This window comes from Phoxinus phoxinus (genome assembly GCF_949152265.1).
Source record: "Phoxinus phoxinus genome assembly, chromosome: 15".
NCBI classification, from domain to species: Eukaryota; Metazoa; Chordata; class Actinopteri; order Cypriniformes; family Leuciscidae; genus Phoxinus; species Phoxinus phoxinus.
This window is the reverse complement of record NC_136890.1, coordinates 12,566,659-12,584,678: the sequence shown is the minus strand read 5'-3', so window position 1 is coordinate 12,584,678 and position 18,020 is coordinate 12,566,659. Positions and strand designations below refer to the sequence as shown.

The window sequence follows — 18,020 nt, the reverse complement described above, 5'->3', positions numbered from 1 at the left end:
AAATCTCAAGTGTAAACAGACCACTGAACTAAATATATACACATTACAACAATCAGCATCATCACAAAGTTAGGAAAAAGTGGCTTTAGGCCCTTGATAAATTTAGTCAGAGTTTAACATTTGTGCGGGACATTTGAACTGGTGAACCGGCGTCTGAAACGCCTATCCAATCACGGCAATCATATTGACCGGCGACAGCCTATGACGTCACTACTAGTGTGACTGGGAAGTACATAAGGGGCGCCTAGAGAACATGTCATCCACTTATCGCCTGAAGGCGCAGTGTCTCGTTACATAGGTTACTGTCGTAACTTGAGACGTTCCCTTTCGAAAGGGAAGTCGCACTGCGTCAATGGCGCTTTGAGGAACGATATACCAAAACCACCATGCTGTGGGGAGTGCATGCTGATTATGGCTGTGACAAAACATCAGAAATGGCAGTTTCACTGAAATGCCAGACACTCCCCCTTCGGGTCACATACAAGCTGTCAGTGACAGTATTCCCTACGGCCACTGCCTAAGCAATAAGCCTCGAACAGGCCTCCAATACAATGAAGGCCTATCAAGGCCGCTCAAAGGCTTGGAACCAATTACTTCCGTGGAAGGGGTTCCTTTAAGGGAATATGGCCAGGGGTTCCAAAAGGAGTCCTGGCAGTCACTTTCTGAGGAGGACATAAAGTCAACCCCACATGCCACCAGGGAGGCTGACCTGGTCTATTTACTGACCTAGTCTTTGCCAACAACCTGTCTGTTTCCTAAACAGAGTCTCTAACATTATTTGCCTCACTTGTGGAGGCATCCGATAGGGAGGACTGCAGATAGTGCCAGGAATTGTTCACAGACCGGATCATAGAGACGGGCATCCTGGAGAGTAGAACTCAGCATAGCTCTTTCTAACCCTTGCAAACGAGGGGAGTTTCTCTACTCGATCCTGGATCTACACAGTGCTTCAAAGCCCTGTGAAGGCTGGGGGCTCTGACTGTAAAAGGGACCCTATTAAGGGGAGTGCCCCAAGCTCCAGGGCTGATCTAACCAGGGAGGCCTTGTGAAAGTCCTTTGACATTCCGACCAGACTTTTAGGCATGATCCGACTCAGGGTGTCATCCGGATTAGCGGGTATAGTGGACGACAACCGACGTCTGCGAAGTTTCACTGCGATTATTTTTTTTCCGTCCTCTACAACGGGTTCCATCACATGGTTAGCATTGATAGAAGTACAGACGCTTTTTTTTACCCAAAAAAGGCAAGACAATGGTGCAGCTAGATGGAGTAACAAAACGGAGGAAAGGTTTGCGGAGCTGTGGCAACAGTACTCCTGCCTGTATGATGTTTCTTCGAGGGACTACCATTAACAGGATAAAAAAAACAAAAATGCTGGTGAATGATAGCGGAAGTGCTTCAGCAACCCGGTGAGTACTGGAATTAACATTAAGCTAATAAATCATTCTCCTTCGCTATAGAAAAATTTGAGAGCGTGTCTGTGCTTTTTTTTGCACTTTTTGATGATCTACAAAACAGACAGTCACCATAACAATAACATCACGTATTTAGTCTAATATAACTGAAATAGACCAAATTCTATATTAAAACACCAAAACACAAAATGTTAAGTTTCTGATCATAGGCAGAGGGTGAACCCACACCGTGAGGATATGCGCTTCCCCTTTAAAAACATTTACTATAGGCTATACGCAGGATTTGGCATGGCAGAAAGCTCACAAAGAGCGCTCATTTTATTATATCATTAAAAAGCGGTTATACAACTTCATAGCGATCTCCAAAGTTCCAATAGGCTATCATAGCCCAACTGCTTATTATAACGAGAGGATTTGCGCACGCGTAGAACTAATCCACCAATAGTTCGCCAATATTCTTTTATGGAGAAAACTGATCCTAGGCCAGCATTTATAGACTGCTTTGCCCTCTAAAAGCAATCAGAAGCATATGGAAGCTTGTTTTCGCAATGGAATAAAAACAAAGCTAATTGCGACTTTTTATCTCATAATTCTGACATAGATTTCCCACAATTGTGAGTTTATCTAACAATTCTGACTTTATAAGACACAAATGTGACTATATATCACTCTGACTTTACAACTTGCCATTTTGAGTTTATATCATGCAATTCTGAGAAAAAAATACCTATTTTTTTTACGTGGAAACAGTAGCCTATAGGCTATTTTTAGCAGGCAAATGAATATGGAAATTCGACAAGCTCGTGGCCAGGGAAGGTAAGCCTTGCGCAAAGCCTATTAACACACGCTCCGACTAATTTCCGATTTATATTTCTAAAGACAATGTTATTTAAAGTTACAGAGATTAGTGCTCCTGTGAGCTAAATGCAGCTGAAGACGTTTCGTTAAGTTTGCTGAATGACCATATGATTAAGGAGGTACATTGTGTCATCTGGGGGGGCACTGCCCCCTAATGCCCCCCCTTGGCGACGGGCTTGGGTGTAAGTAGGGTTGGGAACCGAAAACCGGTTTATTATGCAGAACCGGATCTGGTTTTTTGAAAAAAAAACGGAACCGTTCGAAATTCCTACGTTTCGGTTCCAAAAACGGTTCTTCTGCAATGTGTGTGCGAAGTGCAAACTGCAAACTGCACAGCGCTGGGAGCGTTTCCATCAATAGATATCTCACCTCATGAATATCAATTACGTTGTCCGCAACCTCCAGCAGCGCAACCAATTAACAATGCACTTTCCCTCACACACACACTTTCTCTTAACGTTCACTCGTTTACACACCGCAACGCTATACTCATTTGCGCAATATATTTTCTTGTTCACAAGCATGGCGAAGAGAAAGTCAAAAGTGTGGCTTCATTTCATAAGATTAAATGATGATGAAGCAAAATGTAACACCTGTGACAAGCTAATAACATGCAAAGGAGGCTGTACGAGTAATATGTCTAAACATTTGCAACAGCTCCACGGAATCAACCTCAAAACATGCAGTGTTTTCGACTGTTTAAGGAAGATACTACCATATCAATATTATGTATGATTTTTCCCAGATGTTGAACATAGCGCGCCAAGTGCGGATACCACGCAATGCGCCACACCCACACCCGCTCCTGGAACGTCAGAGACAGTAACTCCGTTTACTTTAGCGAGTAAAGGAAAAATGACGACAGAGAAAATAAATGATTGCCACACAGGGCTGTTACACGGTTTATAGTGAAAGGTTTACATCCTTTTTCCACCATTGAGTCCCCATGGTTTAGGTGTTTAGGCACATGCATGCAGCTGAACTACCATTTATTATAAAGTTAACTGAATTACTATTTATAACTTGTAAAGAATATACTATAACAATAACTCAAATATAATTTACAACTAGCTTTTATGCAGAGACAGAGAGAGAAAATGTATAATACAGGTTCAGAGGTGTTCATTTAAACATATTTAATTTCCATTTTTTCTGTATTCTAAATTCTCCCAGAGAAAGCTGACATGTTGATTTTCCTTCAGAAAAATGTTTAATTTTTTTTTTCTTGGAAAAATTGCTAAATACTGTAATATGTTGATTTTTCTTCTTCTTTTTTTACATTGACAACCTGTAAATTCATTTAACAGTAAGTAATAAACACAAAAAGGATTGTTTCAGTTAAGTATTGTATTCCTTGCCACTATTTATTTATTAGTTGTTAAATCATTTTAATGGAACCGGAATCAGAACGGGAATGGTTAGGCGGAACCGGAACCGGAAAATTTCTTACGATTCCCAACCCTAGGTGTATGTGTGAGTGTGTGAGAGTGTATGTGTGCGTATGTGAGTGTGTGCGAGTATATGTGTGCGTGTGTGAGTGTGCGAGTGAGTCTGTGTGTATGTGAGTGTGCGCATGTGTGTGTGTGTGTGTGTGCTCGTGTATGTGTGTGAGAGTGAGTGAACGTGCATGAGTGTGCGAGAGTGTCTGTGATGTGTGTGAGTGAGTGCGTGTGTGTGTGTGTGTGTGTGTGAGTGTATGTGTGTGAGTGAGTGAGTGTGTGTGTGAGTGTGCGACTGTATGTGTGTGAGTGAGTGTGCGAGTTGTACGTGTGATTGACAATTACAGTTTTTGCCTATTGCTTACAAACTTTTTACAGAATTTGGCTTATTATGACAAAACTCTACACACAAGCCAATCAGACATAGCACTTGGAGATTACAGTTTTTCTCATTTGCTTAGACATGAAACTGGGATCCGCTTGATCTGGAGCAGAAGTCTTCTCTTGAAAATGTTTTAACACTTTTTCATTTGTTTCACAAATTTTTCACACCTTTTGTCAAAACAGTTACCACAGATCTCATTGGAAGAGCCCGAACTCTATTGGATTCACTGTGTTGAACAAAAGGAACACATCTATTCACAGCTGATAGCAAGTACTTGCATAATTATAAATCTCTATACACCTGTGTGAAACTCATTTGCTCAACTCTTCAATCAGCAATCAGTCCTCATCCATCTATAAAAGATGCCACCTCTGTGTTGCTATTTGCAAGCATGGATACAAGAGGCCATAGGCACGTAAGGAAAGCAAGAGGCCATGGCAGAGGGGCCCGAGGAAGAGGAGTTTGTGTCACGAGGTGACAAAGTGAAAGCAGAACTAAGTCCCGTGGAATTTGTGTACCCCCCGGGACGGTGTCACTGTAACACCGGGCCGGTCTCGGTTGTGTATCTGTCACCAAAACAACGCTAATGACAGATCGACATCAGGTGCGGGGGATTTACGCTGGGATCTGTGATAGGGCTATGGAGGCAGATGGGCTACATAAAAGGGAAGTGCAGAGACAGTGAAGTCGGTTGTTCTTTCCGGGGTTGTTCTTTCCGGGGTTGTTCTTTCCTTGGTGTGTTTCCCCGAGGGACGTCGTCTCTTTGGGCGGTGTTGCTGATTTGTGGAGGTATCTGGAGAGTGTTGCGGGGGCTCGGCTGTTCGGCTGTGTGAAGGGTGCAACGGCGATCGAGTGAACACGAGTGAAGACGTCAAGGGATGGAAAGAGAGTGAGTTATGGGAATCGAGTGAAGACTGGAGAACACCATCATCATTATGGGAATCGAGTGAAGACTGGAGAACACCATCATCATTGGAAGGGAGATAAGTAGTATGATCTTGGATCTTATTGAATGCATGCACCTGCACCGAGACGGATGTAAAGTTGTGAAGTGTATTGACCACGAGTGTCGTGTCACTTGAGAGTGGGTGGATTGAGTGATCATTGAACTCCTGTTCTCTTCTTCCGAGTGTGGGCAAGAAACGCTCTGTCCCCCGTGCCAGTAAGGAGGCACCCAAATCTCCTCGCTATTGGATGAGACTCGATTCAGCACGACAGTGGAAGGAACGATCGTTGGGTCAGTGCTGGCCTTATTGCACTGAGAGAGGGAGAGTGGATATGCAGTGCCTGAATTGATGTGTTTGCACAGTATTGGCTTGAAGTGAAGTTGCAGTGTGTGGGGAATATATATATACTAACCGCCGTGTACTCACCATCTCGAAATTTCATCGCTGTCACTGAAGAAGGACTCCAGGTGTTAAATGTGAAAATTATCCTTACATGTTGGAAGACTGCGTGTACTCGTTTAACTTACTCTGTCTGTGCAAATAGAAGAATCCTTCCGACCAGGATCCTTACGTGATGTCTGCTGGAAGGAGAGACGGACATTAGAAGTATCCTCTCATCGGCTTGACCAAAGCACCCCCCAGCCGTAAGCTCTCGTCACTTCATTAAAGAGAATATGCACGCAATTGAATTGTTCACCCCGTCGGTGTAATAGAAGCCGCCCCCCGCCGAGGTCCTGTATGGGAGGTCTGCTTGAAGGAAGATCCTCCGCGCTCAAATAAAGGCATACGTGCTTGGATGTTCACCTGTCTGGTAGAAGATTCTTTTCTGGCCACCAGCTCCCGCACCGGCCACGTCCTGATCGTTCGACGGTCCAAGAAGGTTGGCTTACCTGGATACTTACCCGTTTGTCCAGCGCAAGATCCTCCGCGATCACGAGACTCTGTCCCGCTCTGCGTCCACACAAAGATACACATGTTTGGATATTCACCTGTCTGGTAGAAGATTCTTTTCTGGCCACCAGCTCCCGCACCGGTCACGTCCTGATCATTCGACGGTCCAAGAAGGTTGGCTTACCTGGATACTTACCTGTCTGTCCAGCTCAAAATCCTCCACGATCACGAGACTCCGTCCCGCTCTGCGCCCAAACAAAGGTATACGTGCTTGGATACTCACCTGCCTGGTAGAAGATTCTTTTCTGGCCACCAGCTCCCGCACCGGCCACGTCCTGCTAGTCGACGGCTCAAGAAGGTTGGCTTACCTGGATACTTACCTGCCTGCCCAGCGGAAGACCCTCCTCGATCACGAGACCCTGTCCCGCTCCACGTCGTGAAGAGGTGTACGCATCTGGATACTCATCTGTCTGTCCAAGGGAAGGCTCCCCTCAGTCACGGGACCGCGCTCCGCTAGACGTCTCGAGAAGTTTTACTTACCTGGATACTTACCTGTTCGTCGGGCCGGTGGCCGACTTCCTCCTCCCCTAGTTGTCACGTCCGGGCACGAGCTGCCGTGAAGAAAACCTCACGCCTTCCCGGGGGTCCGAGGTCTGGTCCCGCTCTGGTTGGGGGACACAGAAGCATAATCAAGACTTTTTAATTAATTTTATTCAATAAACCTTGTTAACTTTTAATCATGTGTCTGCTTGGTCTTTGGCACGCTCCTCGAGGCGGTCCTGGGTTTCAGGGGTGGGTGCAGTCTGGCTTTGACCCCCCCGACCTGTGACAGATTTTGGCGTAGTCGGCAGGGTACCACCTTGAGTTGAGCGACCAGAGACCTAGATGGCAGAAGAAGAAGCACCAGTGGTGCGGCAACCAGTCATGCCGATTTTTATGGGAGCCCCGTGGGCCCAGAAGAATGGAGGCCCGGGGTCGGAAGTGAGTCTGTCAATGTGGAAGACCCAGGTTGAATACCTGGCAGGACTCCAAGGTTTAAGTGCCCCCCAGAGAGTGCAGTTTGTCCTGAATTCATTGGAGGGAGAAGCGAGAAGAGAGGTTCAGGCAGCGCCGGAAGCAACCCGAACTACGCTTCAATCCATCTTCGACTTCCTCACGGGACAAAATGGTGACACCACCCCGGTAGCTGTCTTTCGAACGCAGTTCTTCAATTGTAAGCAGGGATCTCGACAAACAATCCAGGCATTTGCACTACAGCTGAGGGAGCAGTTCTCCAGATTAACCGGGAGACAGGATCACGGCCTAGGAGGTGAGGAGGTCCTGCTGCAAGATCAGTTTCTACTGGGATTGCGGGAGGGTCCCGTGCGCCAGAGTTTGCGGGTTCAGCTCCGACGGGAGCCGGACCTCACCTTTGAGGACCTGCGGAGAGAAGCCCTAGCACTTGAGCGAGACCACACGGAGAGTATAGACCCCCCCCCACTGCATGGCCACGAATGCTGCCAGCGGTCCTCCGCCCCCTGGTTTGTCTGATTGGTAGCATGCCTTCCGCGAAGAATTGAAGAGGGATGTTCATGAACAAATGTCCGAGTTTTTTATGGAAGAACTTCGCCGAGAACACCTCTGTTCATTGTCTTTACCATGGGAGCGGGCCTATTCGGATGGGAGTCGTCCACTCCGACCAGCCGGGCCCCGATTCCATTGGGACGAGCAGGGGTGCCCTATCTGTAACGGCTGTGGAGAGCCAGGGCACTATCTTCATCAGTGTAATTCCCGCCGTGCCTAACAAGGGGGTTTTTAGAGTCTCCGGCCACTGTGGGTCAAGTGCATTCACAAATAAGAATGAATACATTCATACAAATATGAACTTTAATTGACCTAATAAGATGATTTTAAACCTCAAAGGTATGAAAATGTTTGTGCATAACCAATACCAGTTATAAAAGAATGACAGGGTACTAGGGTACTGTTTATGTAGAGTTATTAAAAGTATGTTATAATGAATAATAAAATAATAAATGCAATGGCTTTGAGGGCAAACTAACCAACTTTCTTTTACAGGTTGCTTCTTTAGTTTCACTTTCATTTGGTAGCATTGTTCATGTGAAACTTCAACCACAAACCAGTTTGGAGAAGTTTCCTCATTCACTGATCTATTATAAAAAAGGATATATAATGCCACCTGTTTCCAGGTAGATTCAAGTTGGTAAAGGCTGGAAACATTTTTATAAAGTTTCTTTCAAAGGGCCTTTAAAGAAAATGCCAATAACATACATTTGTGTCGAATAGTGTAGATGACAGAAAATATCAGTGATATAGTGTAGATTCATGCCATTTCAAATCAGTTACAGAATAACTTAAACTTATTTACTTTATTGTAGTTGGTTGTGGTTTTGGTTGTGTTGATTGATGTGATTGATGTTGTTGATTGTTGCACAACAAAAAGAAAAAGAAAAAAAAGAACATGGAAAGAAAGTTTCTTAAGCTCTAGAAATGCATTCATCATATACCAAACCATAATAACCATAACCATACACATGTATGTACATTAGAACAGTGGTTCTCAAACATATGGAATTAAAATAATGACAAATGTATTTGAAATAAAAAAAAGCTTGTTGAATTGGACTAATTGAAAAAAATATGTATTGCCTTAACCGTGCTTGCATTTTAATGCATTGTATTTTTAGGGTTTGCATTTTTATGGGCTGAAATTCAAAATGGTTATATATTTAAGCTGTGAATATTTCAATTCAAAACATTTCAGACACATTTTCATTATTAAAAAATCAATAATTCACATTCCCTTTCAGATTTCACTTCCAAAATGTTCATTCTGTTTAAAAATACAACCTATAATATTCGACAGGCAACTGTCATTCCATTTTATTTCGCTTTACAATTCGCTTCCACAATTTCAGTGGTTCAAATTAGACACCAAATTCAACATAGCACGTCCAGGAACTGCAGGAATATCAATAGATTGCCGATTCATAATCTCCATCTGCTGTTAGTCGATCTCACCAGCAGGGGGAGCAAGCGGCTACTGTACTGATTGAAAAGACTAGAGCAACGGGTGAGATAGTCATTCATTAATAAAAACTGATTTACAAAAACGGAGCAAGCGGTAAGTATTTGTGATGATATATGGATGTATGATATGGCGATATGGAAAAACTGATAAAAACACAATAGCTGTGTGTACATTTAAGTCTTCGCAGTTACTTTTGTACATGTAAGCAGCTTTCTATACCGTGAACGAGATGATAATGTTATTCCCCGATGCTGATATACAGATAAAACGTGCAGTTGGGATGCTTAATGTAGCTTAATGGATTACTTCAGTGATATAAAAAACCAAACTCACACCTTATTGTGAATGTAGGCTATACTATTTAAATGGAGGACAAAACCTGCAGAAATTAAAAATGAAAAGAAAAATTAATAAATGAATAAATAAACAAATAAATATGCGAATAAATGTAAAAAACAAAAAATAAATGACTATTTATACTTTTATTTCCTTATTTATGTATAATTATATTTTTTTCCACATTTATTTATTTTTTCATTTATTTATTTATTTCCACTTTTATTTATTTTCACATTTATTTATGTATATATGTATTTGTCTACATTTATTTATTTATGCATTTATTTATTTATACATTTATTGCTCTGTATGCTAATGAGGGGGGCGTTTTTTACCTCAGACATAGCAATCGAGCTCAGAATGGCAGTGCTGAAGCTTTGAGGCCACAGTGACACTTTGTGGTGTGACCAAACAATACGCAAGAGCTTTGTGGACGTGACTTTACAGGTCACGCAGGAAATAAATGACTTAGAGATGGGCAATATGGACAAAATCTTATATGGTTTATGTCTTTTAATATTACCCTAACTGTATGTATGTTTACCATAGCCCTACTCTTTATTTCTGACATGGCCGTATAAGCCATTCTCAGGCAAGCGGACTGAGAATATGAATGTAACGCGCAAAGTTTCATGCTTAGCATTTTCCAGTGAAATACTGTTATAAGGTTGGCTTGACATTGAACGTTTGATATTTGTAAGAATGTCTTACAGTCATAAAACCAACCGTAAAATGTCCACGTAGGCGTCAGGCATGATGCACACCTTTTAGAATGTTGATATTAAAATTATGTGTAATTATTGTTATTTTTGACTACCACATGAGCTCATATTTATTTTAATATGAATTAGTGCAATTCAAGCTTTTCAAGCATCGTGATTATCAATATTATCACGGTTTTGTTAAAACGAGATGAAAGTGTTCAAAAAGAACTGATGCTCAAACTGAAAACATTTCAACAAGTTTTATATTAGAAAATCAACAAACAAATAAAACAAGCAGCTCTATGCACTTTTTTTTAAAGCAAGATTCTATTATGTGGCATTTCCTTCCTTATAATGACCGTCGTCAATAGCAACGCATTATAACAGCGCACATCCATGTATCACAACGGACGCGCTCTCACGTTTCATTCAAATACATCTTGCCGTCTTGCGTCTCTGTTTTTGATTGTATTGAAAAAGAAATCAGAGTTGATTTATTGTTTAACTTACAGAGTTTGATAATATTGTTGTGATCATCTTGTCTGGACGATTGTTTTGTACACTGTAGAAAATGGATTTATAAACAGTTAAGATTTAAAACATTAATCTCAATTCATTATGTTCCCGTAATTCACCTTTGGCTAAGCCCCGCCCCCCTTAGTTACTGTTGCTACCTCCGACAACTTCATATGCGCTCTGGTTTGGCATCAACATGGCTTATGCTGTGACGGCTCTTCCTGCTGAAATTTTATCAAACTTTTATAAAGCAGCAAATAAAGTGTCCGATAGAAGTAGGCAAACGTGTCTGCAGTGTGCGTTTGAAGGCTTTATTCAAGACATACGGTGAAACGCGAGCAACAACAAGGCATCCAAATACAGGCAAAAGCATAACGTTAACGGTCACAGTCAAAAAATGAACACAGCATATACTAATCGAGACGGAGGCTGTTACTCACAATATCAGGAGAAACACTGTTCATGCAAAACTGGGTAGGTCTCTATTCACTTCTATAATCGTTATTATTTACAAAGCAAACGGACTACGCGAGTATAAAGCTGTATTTATTAGCAGCGTGTGCTGCTAGCGTATCAACAATTAGGGCAGAGAACCGAAATCATAAATCTAAACCAGCATAAAACTGTCTAACTATAACTTCACAGTAAGGTTAAAAGCTAAATGTATCTTAGAGCACAAAAGTGAGCTTGTTGATCTTGAGGGGTTTCGCTGACTGTGAGGACGTCCACACAGTTTAATCCAAAGACGACACTTGTCAGTATTTAACTTCGGTTTTGGGAAGGGGAAAAAACGGACACCCACTCCAACCTCTCTGGGAAACGCGTATCTGTGTTACAAATGCCCCCGGCACAACGTTTAACCATATTTTTTATAAAACGACGACGTAATAGCCTGCTGAGACCAAAAATATGAGCCTCCTGCGTTGAAGTCAATGGAGCGCCGTGAAAATGTGTCGGACCCTCTGTGGGAGCTCGTTCTTCGCTGCGCTGTGATTGGTCAATCTACATTCTAGGGCGTGGCTTAGCCAAAGGCGAATTATGTGGTAAAAAAAATCGGTGTAATAAGTGTACAATGAATATACATTATTATCCCTTAAATGTCACTCTTAATAGTCTTGTTTGAACTTGTTCGTTCGTCTTTGGAACATTTCTTCGCGGAAGACGTTTATTTCAAGCGAGAGAGATAAAATATTTCAACTCAACACAATTTTGTGCCCAATTATTTCCCAGACATAGTTTTGGTATTGAGGTCAAAGTTAACTTGCCTTGCATTCACTATACAACAGTGTGTGATGGTCACGCAAGACGACTCAGCAGATTTGAAGTGTTTCTATTGCAGCTACTTTTTTCAAGGTGACCATTCTCGATTAAGTTTCCCTCAGTCAGGACTTTTGTAAAATCCAAAATATGACCACACCTCAGATTTGGTCCTCTTAAAAGGCTGAATAATCTCCCGAGCACTGCATTCCGCCATTCCTTTTCGAAAAAAAAAAAAAAAAAAAAACTTTGCGCGCTGCGCCTGCGTCAGACTGTCCAACCCGATCTCACGGCAATTCGTACGAATTTTACGAGGTGGCTAATTCGTACCAATTCATACGACCTCACTCGTACGAATTTGTACGTTTTTTGCTAAAACTTACATATTGTACGATTTGCCAAAATCGTATGAATTCATACGAATGACCTACCCCTGACCCCGCCCCTAAACCCAACCGTCACGTGGGTTTAGACAAATCGTACAAATTCGTACGAGTGAGGTCGTACAAATTCGTACGAATTAGCCACCTTTTAATCACTCGTACAAATTCGTACGAATTGGTCGTGAGATAGCGTTGACTGTCGCTGGCTGGACAGGATTTACAGTGAGTTATTAAAATCGCGATAATCAAACACGGTTTTAATGATAATTACATTTTAAACGATAATACTAACCGTCAGTACATTTTATCGTGGTTTATCGTGAAACCGGTAATCATCCCATCCCGGCTGTTGTTGAAGGATGGGGGAGTTAAAAATTATATTGGACACAACAGCAAACTTGCAGCCAAACTATGAACACCAGATTTAGGCAGCAGGAAAAAAATATGTTTAGTTCTAACTGTTTAGTTTTTAGGCCAACAGAGTGGAAAAATAGTCATGACATTTTTATTTTACTTTACTTTATTTTCATTGTAAGTGGCTGACAAAAAATGTGATTAGCTTCATACAAAATGTTCAAAAACAAAACTCACCCCACCCCATTAAACCACCAGCCTCAGACAGTAAGATAAATATTACAGAAATACAAACCAGTTTGAAGAAAGTGGAGAATCACTTCAACCAACCACTGAGTAGGAAAAATTTGTCATCAGTTTCTAGGTAAATGGTAAAAGCATGTGGTGAAATAAAGTCTAACTAAACAGTTAAAACCATTTGGAAAAGTCCTTAGTTTTCCAGTTAAAAAAAGTCATACAAAAATCAATCTACAACAATCATTATATCATTATAACATTACAATTATAAAATTATGTATAATTATAAAACATAATAACTATAAAACTACTCTTGTGTTGATAATGATACACCTTTACTACTGTATTTTCAAAATTGTTACAGCAACACACAACAAATAAATATAAAATGTATTAACTTCAGATAAATCTTTACTAGTTCAATACGTAAGGACTAACTTTATCTAAACCAATTTGGAAAACTATCCAGCTTTTTCCACACAACATTGTTATTGTGTTGTCCATTTAATGAACATTGGCCATACTTTAGATTTTTCTCAGGCTAGATGTTGTTTTGAACAGACATGTTAGCTTACATTGACATCAAATAAGCATGCTCTTTATACAACATACATGTTTCTATAGAAAGTGCTAAAAAAAAGAGGAGGGAGGAAAGGCATGTTGAACTAAAAAATGTATGGTTTATGACATAAACTCCCAGTGGAGGTGGCTTATGACAATACTTGGAGTCTCTGAAGTTCACACAGTATAAGGGCTTCACTCACTAGGCCTGTGTATTATGTAGTAGAAGAAATTATCTTACCTGATTCAGACTAGAGACAAGGGGGTGATTCTAAATGATGTTATTTATAAAAAAAAAATTAAATAAATGTTTTAAAAGAATGCAGTGTTTCATCATGCTGTGAAATGTAATTGTTCCTCAAAATTAGGAGCCTGTTTCGTTGTCTGTGAGTGCATGGATTTGGAGAACTGTATTAGCTGACAACTGAAAATGGGTTTTTCATTTTTAAGAAATATTTCCATCATCTTTAACTTAAAATTATTTAGTGCATAACTTTGTCACACTGTCAGGACCATAATTAAATTTGTTTATGGAAAAAAAGATGACTCTTCTAACCTTTTTAAACCACTGCATGTTGAAAAAAAGAGATAATGAGTGACTTTAATCTTAGTTATGGAAGAAATATGGAAGTAAAAATTTAAGAAAAGATAGCATTTGCCGCCTAAAATGATTTATCATTTTAAAAATGTGTTTATAATGAGAAATTATTACATAACTCTTTACTGTTTTTTTTTTTTTTTTTTTTTTTTTGCAATATCAGAACTCAAGACTATGTTAAACCTGCTTCTTAATAACAAACCAATTATGTAAAAAAAAAAACCAGTAATATGAACCAACTAAATCCTAAATAGACCTCTACTGGAACTTGATTGAATGATCTGTAAATGACCAAACCGAAAAAAAAAAAAGAAAAAAAAACTTGGGCAGTTTAATGAACTTAAAGATGCACTCAGAAACATTTCTCAGCATTATTTTTTTATTTTACATTACGTTTACATTAATTTTCAAATGTTTAGAATTATGTACACTCACATGAGATGAAGACTAATATCAGTGATTACATCTTATCAGCCATATACTCATTTCATCTTTTAATTTCTCCTCATTAATCATAGCAATTATTGCTACAATCTCTCTACAATTTTTGAAGAAACATTTATTTATGGCTGAAATGTGCATGAAAATCAAGACAATGTTCTTCTCAAAATTGAGAAATGAAAGCAGAAATGAAGAGCCTCATTAGGAGCATTTAGGACATAAGAGAGTTTTCCCAATATGCCATTTCTTCAAAGATCAATTACATGTACATTTATACATTTACTTCTAATAATTGTTTTTAAGATAAATAAAGAGAGGTAAATATGCTCATCAGAAGCTTTATTTGTTTGTACAGGTATAATTTATTCAGTAACAATAGAGACTTAGACCTTAAGAGTTTCCATTTCAACATTATCAAATATTTGCTTCTATGTGTACATTATTGTGAACATGAGAAACACTTAAAAAATAATCTTTATTATCTCTATATTTCACACATAATTTTCAATCACCGCCAACATTGCATAGTGTAAGATGCTCAAAAATGATCTTCATGTAAAGCTCACTGAAAAATAAGTATCAGATTTGATGCTATATTTATGTCATTGTTTTAAACTTTTAGCAATGAAACATCAAGGATTGTTAAAATTAGGATTGTGTATGATAGTTACATAAAGGGTGAATGCTTCGTTATTAGTCCACTTGCAGTCAGTATGAGGATCTGAAATGTGAATAATTATTAATCATGTGACTGAGTTTGACAACTGAGTCTGAGTTATCAAATACACAATAAGAAACCTACCATCATTAATTAGGTACAAGGATCCTTCCTGTCAAAGCAAACATAAATACATCTTGAAAAATAGATATACATCTACAGGAATGATGTACACACTGACTAATATCAGTCTTAATGATTTTATTTAATCTAAACTGACCTGTTGATTTCTTCTTGTAGTAAATGAGTCCAGCAGCTGCTAATACGATTCCTAGCACCAGACCAGAGGATCCAATAGCGATTTTATTCCTTTCAGACTCGGGAAAAGAGGGGTCTGTACACACATCACTTTACATTATTACAATATTTACATAAGTGTGTTTCCGTAATAAGAGGACTATTTTATATTTTCAATTTGATCCTACATTGTCCAAACATACTATTCACAAATGTAATACTAATATGAGAGGTGAGTATTTCATCTTACCCCAGTCATAAATCATGGGTTTATTGAAGCTGGCATGCTCAACCATACAGGAGATCTTCTCTCCAGATTTAGGAGTGTATTCCAGCTCAGAGTGAATCTGGTAGTACCAGTCTCCATCAGCCATCTCCATTGTTGAGGTCACATCTGAGGTCACCTCTTTACCATCTCTCAGCCAGGACACTTTGATGTGTAGAGGATAAAATTCATATGCGCTGCACATCAGGACAGCTGGATGTCTGCCACCAGCCCGTGTCACTGCACTGATCTTAACATTTGGTTTCACTGAATCAAGAAGAGTAACATCCTAAACACAGTTTCCAATGCATGTCTTATATGTATGTGTGTGTGTGTGTGTGTGGGGGGGGGGGGGGGGGGGTGTATGAGGGGTTGGAGATTTAACAAAAGAAGCACTTACTAAAGAAGCCATAGAAATATTCATTATCTTTTCTTAAAATGCATACCTTTCACATTACAATTAAATTTAAAAAGGCCATGCTGATATTAAAACATTTTTCATATTTAATATTATATGCTTCTGTAAAAAATAACAGCAATGTTAAAATCAAGAGTTATACGTGTGAGAGTAAAGATCAGAGAAGAGTCTTGTGCCACTTACCTGCTTTGTCACGGACATGCGAGTCCCAGATTTGAGCATTATGTTTGCAGAATCTATCAACATCAGCTATCTCTCCCTGCAGAATGCTGGTGTCATTGTTCCAGAACTCTGCATTTCTCATTCCATACTCACTAAACCCCACATACTTCCCCAGAGTGCTGTTGAACTGTGTGAATAGATATTTATTAAAATAATAGCTATCAATATACACCATGTCACTGAGATCAGGGGAGCTGTAGATGCATCTCAACCAACGTCTTGTGTAATATTCATTAGCTGAAAAAGAATGCAGAAGCAGAACAATTGGTTTTGTCAAACAATTATGTAATCAATATAGAAACAGAAGAACTTTGATACAGTACATCAGCCTTTTCAAACTGTACTTTTCAATTAATATCTACTTTAGATAGAGTCCAACGAGTCGCCCTTTTTAAGGAAATGTTGCAATATAATGTAAATCATTACTTTTACTACTTCTGAAATGAATGTAATTATTGTTAATATTTAATTATATAATTTCAATACCTCTTATTTTACTTACCACTTTCTGCTAGAGTGAACGCAGACAGTGTGAATATGAGATGAAAACTGAAGAGCTTTAGCAGAGACATTTTCACTCACACTGAATCCCAGCTGAATGCTGCCAGTGCTTTGTTCATGTTCATGAGGAGGATGTCTAAGATGACTGGCCAACCAGTCACTGCATGTGTAAGTGTCAAGTGTTGCTAGGTAGTATCCTGCTTGCATTTTAAAACACAAACACTGTTTAGTTATCAATCTGAACAATTGTTACATTATTTAATGGCATTATTTAATGACAAAATTATACAAAAGCTGTAGTGTGCAAAAACTCATATATTCCTTACTAGACAAATTATGTACTGTAGGCCTATATATTTTTCATTAGTAATAGCACACAAATATTATACACTGTGACAATACAACTGCTACCTTTAAACAAATATTTTTCCAAAACCAATCATGTTTTCTATTTTAATTATGAGCTGTTTAGTCAGAGCCTGTTCCCTAGGGGAAGTCTTTACTGTTCGCAGAACAAAACGTAATGCGGTGTTAAACTGGTAAGAAGACAATATCCCTTTTGTAATGGATGTCAAGTGAAATGTTTCAGTATAACTGAATAAACTTTTGTGTGAAAACAGCTCAATAGATCATAAATTGACTGCCTGGTGCTAATCCTCAATATGTTTGAATACCATGTTCAGTTTGGACTTTTGGACTTACTTGGGATCTGCATCAAATAGATCACAGTTTTATAAGAGAAGTTACAGACAATTTAGCAAACAGTTATTATTCATTTTGCAACATTACCTGATCATTTTAGTGGTATCCACAAACTGTGATTGACTATTGTAAAACTCTGAAAGTTAGTGACGTCAAAGCTATACTGTGATTGATTTATGATTTGTTTTACATACACCAACATTATCCAAGTTGGCCATACACTTTCTGCAGTGATAGAGCCGTGGAGAAAGTTATGTTCTCATAAATAAGATGATCTCTGGCACTCCTACACATTTATAAAGAACAACTTTGCTTTAACCATGCTGGGAAATATGTGTTACAGTGTAATTAAGTACTGAGTAATAATAATTAACTGTACTTACTATAGGGTTAGGATCAGGGTTTTGGTTTAGGGTTATAGTTGCATGTAATTATGCATAAATTAGTAATACATGTAAAATCTGTAAGAAGGACACTGTGAAAAGTGTTACCCAAATAAGTAATGCTACATTAACACTGAGATCACTATTAACTAATAAAGAAGATGTGCTCACTAATAGTATTTGATTATTGTGGTAACTAACAGTTAGCTAATCAATAA

General features: G+C 39.2%; 1 protein-coding gene across 1 annotated transcript; it reads right to left on the bottom strand.

Moving 5' to 3' along the window:
• Positions 1-14,678: 14,678 nt before the first annotated feature.
• LOC307011271 (H-2 class II histocompatibility antigen, E-S beta chain-like) lies at positions 14,679-17,143 on the bottom strand. The gene is made up of 6 exons (XM_079636738.1): positions 16,719-17,143; positions 16,178-16,453; positions 15,562-15,843; positions 15,295-15,408; positions 15,159-15,186; positions 14,679-15,077 (listed from the first exon to the last, which is right to left on the bottom strand). The coding sequence occupies exons 1-5, from the start codon at positions 16,786-16,788 to the stop codon at positions 15,164-15,166; spliced, it is 765 nt and encodes a 254-aa protein (XP_079492864.1). The 5' UTR covers positions 16,789-17,143; the 3' UTR covers positions 14,679-15,077; positions 15,159-15,163.
• Positions 17,144-18,020: the final 877 nt, after the last annotated feature.